At 45.9% G+C, this 7,685-nt stretch overlaps 1 protein-coding gene across 3 annotated transcripts in view; it reads left to right on the forward strand.

Moving 5' to 3' along the window:
- QKI (QKI, KH domain containing RNA binding) overlaps positions 1-4,506 on the forward strand; it is a 120,038-nt gene extending 115,532 nt beyond the window's left edge. For all 3 annotated transcript variants that reach the window (XM_081141180.1, XM_081141178.1, XM_081141179.1), the window contains exon 8: positions 1,449-4,506. In XM_081141180.1, coding sequence (XP_080997306.1) covers positions 1,449-1,465 — 17 coding nt within the window. In that variant the 3' untranslated portion in view covers positions 1,466-4,506. The remainder of the gene's footprint in view (positions 1-1,448) is intronic.
- The last annotated feature ends 3,179 nt before the right edge of the window (positions 4,507-7,685 follow it).

Below are 7,685 nucleotides of genomic sequence, written 5' to 3' on the forward strand. Positions count from 1 at the left end.
TCAGGGAAGATTTGGTCACACTGAAGATACAGTATTTTTGTAGTATTTATAAACGATCCTAAATGATAGACCACAGAAAGCACTTTTGTTCCATGAGGATAAACCAGTCAGTTTCGTAGATCATTTAACCCTGTGACCACGAGACCCACTGGGCTTTGATTTACGAAGTGGCACAGAAGCTACCTTTGCACTGAAGTGTTTCTATCTCCTCTGCCGTAGTCACAGTGGCGACAGTACAGAAATTCCTTTCAAACCTCAGAATAGAGTAGAAATAATTAAGCTGTTGAATGAGTCTTAAAAAACCATACTACTGTTAAGTGGACCAAGTTTGGTGAATCAGAATGTGACAGGGGTTGATTCAGGAAGGAGCAACTGAGGACATTGGGGACAATAACTTTTCCACTTGAGAACTACTTTATGTTTTACTGTAATTTTTTTAATTTTTTTTGTTGTTTGTTATTTTGCAAAAGAAAATAGTATTTACAGGTGGCTTCTTTTAAAATATATAAAGCAGGAATGTATATGAAATGTCAGATTTTATTGTATTTGCAGAGAATTAGCTTTGAAATTGAATAAAGAAAGCTGTTTGTAGTTTTAAAATGCCTTATTGGTATCAATTAGAAATTTCTTCTATTTTTTGATGTACGTAGAGCTTTTTGAGTATAGAATTTTAAATGGCAGGACTTTACAGTGTTTACATGCAAGTGCATTTTATAAGCGTTCTATATGTGTAAAATAGTATTTTCAACTGGAAAGTGTTGGCCAGCGCCCAGGGCCTGGCCTTTTCTGGTTCCCATGATGTTGCCTACATGCTAGACTCCAGTTTAGTGTCGCTTTGTATCATGAGGCCAAGAAATCCACGTTGTTTGTAAATAGAACAATTGAAAAGCAATAAACATTTATTGAACAAAAGAAACCTTGTTTGGCCCAGAGTTTATGTTGAACCAAATTGTTCATAGAAAATTAAATTTCTGTAGATTCATTTCTGTTAATCATCAGTTATTAATAATCAATCACATCCATCATTAATAGCTGCTCTAATGCTTGCACCTGAGAGATACTAATGCTTGGTAGCAGCCAGGCCTGAGAGCTGCCCCGACTGCTCCAGAGCCCGGCACGGACCCTCACTGTCCTCCGGTTCCCTTCACCGAGCTACTAACTGTTAGTTGTTAGTTATATTTTATTTCTATTTTTTCCTGTTAACCAGTTTTTTTGTGGGAGAGGGCTCTCCTTCATTTGTTCAAATCATGATATGAAATTGTCATGATTTTTATTGTATTCTGTAGATGGTGTCAGTCAGTTTGTCAGAGTTACACATGCTTTTTTTTATTAGTTGTGATTAGTTTTTCATGTTGTCATTAAGCCGTCACTAGCTGAGACTAATCTCTTCTCTATCTTTTCTTTTCTTTTTTTTTTTTTTGTTTTGTTTTTTGTTTCTAACCACCCAGCCGCCACCGGCAACTAACCTATGACCTTCTGACCTCTGAACTCTTCACCCAATGATGACCTGACCATGCCTGCCTGCTGATCAGTTAACTGGTAATCGCCTTTGCTTGCCTGTCGTCAGTGCAGCGAGCTGAGGCACTTGTCCGTTCGTCTTACCATCTAACCAAACAAAAGACAAAGAAATTGTTGTCCTCCGACTCAGCTTTTGGTTTCTGTTTTTGTTTTCACTGTTTGGGTGAAAATGGTTCTAGAACCTGCACTGAATAGTAGCAAAGCAATAAGGCCCGATTCATCCCACAGCACTGACCATCTTTCCACGTCCCGCCCCAAGCGAACGGTAAGAAGGCCTCACTTCAGGAGGGAGGCAGGTGGCCCTTAACGACTCAGTGACAGGCAGTTACTGTGAGAGACTTCCTAGGAAGCCTTCTTCTCATGGCGAGTCCACGCTCTGAATGTACGTGTGGTGATGCATCATGCATGAGCCTTGGTCGGGGGGCCGGGGTGGAGTGGCGTCACTAGTATTCAGAATGTGATGCGCTCTTTAGTCACTACAGTGCCCTCAGAGGGCAGCGGTTGCAGCCTTTTCCTGTCGCCTGCCAAAATGTGCAGTATCACGAGTGTGCCACGCGGGGAAACTCAGCGAGGAATTTGAAAAGTAATGCAAAGAGCAAAACTGCAACACTATTTTTAAAAAGATAAATATCTGAGTTAAAATTACTGAACCTTTATTTTACAGCTCCTTAAAAAGACATGAGAACAAGGTACATGCATTATGTGTCACATTACTGGGCAAACTGTTCAAATGTTTTTTTTAAACCTCCCTGTATAGAAAAAAATCATTAAGGATGTAAAAGCCATGCTTGCCTATCGCTGTATCCATGTAATGAAATTGTAGATAAGTGTAGTGCATTGAAACAAACGAACAAAGTAGATACTTTTACTCTACAAGGGTGCTGGTGCAGAAAAAATATATATATTTTTGGAAATGTAGCATTTTATACTTTCAAGTGTTATAAAAAAAAAAAACAGAAAAAGAACAAAGAAACCCTTTATTTCATTAAATGATTTTTTCTGGTGGTTGTCAAGAAACAAAAGACCAAAAGAGCCTTTGTGTCTTTCTTTTTTATTTTTTAAGTATTGGAATAAGTCTAAAGAAAAGAAAGTGCCTTATTTTCCTTCACAGTCATTTAGTCAAGTGTCTCGTAAGATCAGCTCCTCCCTCAGAACACAAGTTCGTGCATGTTACTCAGTCGCCCAGTATGTGAGAGAAACAGGAGGGAGACGAATGAGTTGATGGTTTGAATTATATAATTTTTGCCACGTTACCTTGATACAAATTTGCCAAATCTGATACTGTGAAAAGAATTGATCATTTTTCTAATGCCTGACACGTAAGTTTTAAAACACCATCCTTTTAAAATCATAATCGATTGCTTGTGGTTATTGCAATATTTAATGTTACCCCAAAGGATTCTGAGATACAGACTGTGTGATTGATCGCCAGTTTACAGACAATTAAAAGTAGAGCTTTATTTTATTCAGAGACAGGGGTACATGTTGGATTCTATCTCACTGTTTGAAGATTAATATTATACTTAGCAAATGTTTTCACAAAAATGAATTTTTTTTATTTTCATTGTGGAAAACTGTGTTTTTTAAGTGACCCAAACTTGATCAGAACTCCTCCTTGCCATCCCGGATCACCTGGGTAGCCTATCCCCTCGCAGGTTTTAATAACCTAATCTGCCCCCCGCTCCCCCAAAACCACTTTTTTTTTTTTTTTTAAACTTTAAAAGAATGTGGAAAACTAGCATCATTGTGCATATAAATACTCAACTACGTAGGAGCTAAGCAAGCTTCCGGCTTCTGTTGAAGTTCAGCTGGTTCCGTAGTTGAGGGGTTTGTGCACAGAGCCACAGCCACCTAAACACAAGTAATCGTTCGCTGCTCAGTACCAGGCGTGGCAAAGATCAAGGGGCAGCGCCCGGCCATCAGCTCGCTCCCTCTGCGTCCCTGACAGTCCAAGGTCAGCAGAAGCTCGGGGCACCTTCGCGGTGACCCCCCCTCCCGCCTCGCTCGGAACCCTTTCAGTTTGTTGACTATGCAATAGACGCGCTGTTTGTAGCGGCCAGCTTTGGTTAGTGCCACTGCTCTCTCTCCGTTACACAGACAGTCGTTTGGTTCATTTACAGTATGTGCTGTGCCATTTTGATTTTGATTTTGTTTGGTTGGTCGAGTAGATTTGCGACACTCAAACTCTCGAGGTGATAGTAGTTTAAAAACAAGACCAGTGTTTGATCCAGTTCCATCTCAGCTGCGCTTTACCTGGACATTTTAGACGCTTATCAAAGGTCTGTGGGGAAGAAAGTAAATGCTGAAGTAGACGTGTGACGTTCACGGGCCGTGTTGGCTCTGAACAAACTTCTGAAAACTTAGTTGAAACAGTTTTGGATCAACTGAAAATACGCATGACTTTTGAAATCTCTGAATGCCTGGTTCTCAGTATTATCATTCTTTATCGAATTTATTTCTTATTAAAATATGTAGTTTTTAAGACTTCTTTTGACAGTATTATGTAATTTTTAGCGTGGGTAGGTGGGAGTGTCGCTTGTATGTCCCCGTACAGCTGACATGTATTTTCGTCTCTTTATTATCTTAATAGTTTCATGCTATGTATGTACCATAACCAACCTATTGCCTATGAGAAACATGTAAGATAATGTATTTACAGCCATTGTTACAAGTTTATAATGTATTTTTCTATCTTGTTTTATATGTATGTTATATAACATTCAAAAAGAATTTTTTTCTTGATTGAGAAAGGATACAAAATGCAAAACCCACAATTTTGATAACTGAAAATCGCCAATTGTTTTGCGGTACTTTATTATATGGGGTGTCTTGTCCTTCTTGGGCTTTTTAGTTAGCTAATGAATGAATACATTAGAAACTTTGGGGTTTTAGTTGGAATTTTACATAGCTTGCATTTTAATTCTTTGGTTCTTTGCTGTTTCTATTAACCCCTGGCATTATTTTAATAAATGTTATAATACCAACCTACTAACTCTGGACTGTGTCTGTTTATTAACCTTTACATGTTTAATTAAAATAAAGAAAGACAAAAGAATGTAAGTCTTGAGTTACTGGACTAACCCTGAGGGGCGTGACCACAGATAACAGCGTGACCTGTGTCTGCGTGTTTGTCAGCTGACAGCCCCTCCGCACACCCGTTTCGGTGGCTTTGTCGGTTCCTTCACTCTGGGCAGGGTGGGCGCCAGCCGAGGGGAGCTGAGTGGCCTTGGTGTGGGGCGGTCTTCTCACCTTGCCACTGCCTTCGGCCTCTGCATTACTAATTCCGCACTCTCTTACCTTTTTTCCTCCGAAATAATCCCTGTCTCACGATGGTGCACCCCGAGGAACCAGTCTGATTCGTCGTTGAGCCATTTCTTTTAACTTCTACAAGTAGGCGATGTTAGGGTCCCACCGTTCAGCAGGGAAGCTGCTGGCATTTTTCCTGTAAAAGGTGCTGAGCTGCTTCAGCCGCTCCCCTTGGGGCGCTCGGCACGGGGGCCGCAGGCGGTGGCGATGCTCCTGACAGCAGGGCAGGCCCTTGGTGGGCCCGGCGGGTCCCCTGCTCCTTGGCGGGCCTCCCACCCTGTTTGAGGGGACCATCAGGGCGACATTCATGCAAGAGCTTTAAGGGACAAGAACTCTGGCATTCGAGAAACGCTGTCACGAATCTCCCGGACGCCAGTGGGCCTGGGAAGAGCCGGAAGTGGGCTCGTGGCTGTCTCCGCGGCCGCCTGGGCGGGTTGGCCGGCGTGGGTTCCCCGGCTCGGCCCCGGAAGCGCACTCGTTTCACGGGCACCATCCATTCCCTTTACTGCGAACACCTCCTGGCGACGGTAAATCCTCGGGGTGACTGTTTGCCCTCGCGAGCACCGGCTTAAAGTTCTGAAATGGGGCTGAAGTGAGCCCCATGTTGCAGAAGGCATGACTGCACCCCAGGGTGCTTTTAGCCGATGGGACTGTCGCGGGTCCTCCTTTTACACCCATTCATTCCCGGGGCGCGTGCTCACGGGCCGTGCTCGGGATGGTGGCCACCCTGACTCTCTCAGACTCGGGGCCGTTAGACTCAGCAGGGGCGGTGGCTTCTCGGGCGGGCGGGCGTGTGTGAGGGAGACGCTCTGACCCGCTGCTGCTGTGAAAGTCGGCGGCCGCCCAGCTCCTGTTACTCGGAGCTGGAAGGCGCCTGTCCGGCTGCTAATACGCAAGTCCTCGGGGCGCCACTGACGCTGGGGACCCTCTGTGCAGGTCACTCGCCCTGGAGCCGTGACTGCAGCCTCATCTCACTTCCATTCGCGGGCACCCGATGTGCGGCCGTGGCCGTGGCCGTGGCCGCCGTTTCTTTTCGGTTGGAAACGTGTGCAGGGCTCTTCCGAGAGGTGACGCAGTGTCACAAGCCTCACCTTAATTCAGGCGGGAATAACGTTAAAATGAAACTACTGAATCCTCAGAACGAACGAGTGCTGGGGTCAGTTTTTTACTATTTGAAAAAACAGTTGAAACTTAAGCTCTCAGTCAAGAAGTTAGTGAGATGAGCGACCTTAGCAGGTAAGCGTCTCGGAGGCGTCGGGGTCGTGCCCCGCGGCAGCACATCCCGCACGCCCGGCGCCGCTCCGGGGCCCCCCACGCGCCCGCCGCCACGCCCGCCTGCGTCTGGGCGCAGCAGGTAGGCAGGTGAGGCCCGGCACGTGGGAGGACCTGCGTTTTCCAGGGCACCGGGAGCAGACAGCAGGCTCAAGGAAAACGCTCATCATAGAACCCGTGTCCCCCTGACCGGTGCAGCTTAACGCCGCTTGTGTGAGGGTCTGGGCGCTCTCCAGCTCCTTCGGGGGGCGGGATGTGTTTGGGGTAAGAGGCCTCTCTGTTCCTTGATAGCAATTACTCATAGTATTTACAGCAAGTGATTTTTTTTTTTTTTTTAGTAGAATGACATGCATTGCTAAATTATAATCTATTTAATAGCAAAAATTACTTAGACAACATTTTGGGTTTGCACACTTAGTAAGTAGTACACGAGGTAATTTTTTAACATTGTTAGGAACTCCTTAGTATACCTTTATTTATTTGAAATGGAAAAATAATTCATTTTATAGACCACACTCATGGTACGCACATGTAACTTTGTGGTTTCTCTAATATAAAGCCTAAATTGAAATGCCTTTGCTGTGCCTGAAGAGACTTGAACTCGTATGAACAGCCGGTCCTCAGTGTTGAATCAAACTGGTTCTCCCACCCACGGTCTCCTTGCTGTGCTTCCCCCGCACTAACTGCAGGGCTGGGGAGGGCGTGGGTGTCCCCGCCCCCGAGAGCAGCGTGCTGGTGGGTCCCCGTCACTGTCCTTTCCTAGCAACAGACACCGCGTTGTGGGGAGCGGGTCGGCTCTCAGGGCGGAAGCTACGTCCTTTTTAGAAAAATGCTGCTGTTGGAGTTTGAATTGTCAAATGCATCTCGTGCGGTTCACGCTGTGTGTGTAAAACGTAGACTTGTGCTTGTGGAAACTGTACAGAGAGAAGAGTTGGAATAGGTCTTCCCCAGCCCCCCGTGACCGGAGACCCACGCGTGACTGTGTGTGACGTGCAGTAAACCAAGTGGAAAATCACGCGCCTCCTCGGGCCAGCAGCAGCTGGAGGCTGCCCGGGCCCCCACCTCCGAAACGTGTGAATAAAGAATGCGCTTTTCAGTTTTCATTTTTCGTTGGTGGTTTTACTGCTTCAAAGAAAACATGCGAATCTGACCCTGAAGCTCTAACACCCCTGACTGGGAGGCGATCAGAGTGTGTGCCCGGGTTACAGCGATTAAAAGGGGGAACCGGTACCCAGACCTCCGCCGTGTGCTCACGGATACACATCCCCGAACGTGTCCCTTCCGATAAGAAAGCGGGTGCACCGTGTGTGAGCTTCAGCGGCAACACTGGAGAACGGCCGACCAAGCCTCGGTCTCCCACCGAGCCCTTGAACAAGGAGAGCTGGTAACATTGTTGCCAGTATTTCGAAACATTTTCTCCGAGGTTCCATGTTGAGATGTAGTGAGTGCCCCAGTCCTTTTACGTCCGCTCTCCAAGCCTTCCTCCTCTCTGGTCGCTCGCGGGACCCTCAGTTTTCCTTGGCAGCGGCTTCACACGCTCCAGAAGCACAGGATACAAGCTTCACACGTCACATGCCGGGACGTGGTCC

This window comes from Miniopterus schreibersii (assembly GCF_964146895.1).
Source record: "Miniopterus schreibersii genome assembly, chromosome: 6".
Lineage (NCBI taxonomy): Eukaryota > Metazoa > Chordata > Mammalia > Chiroptera > Miniopteridae > Miniopterus > Miniopterus schreibersii.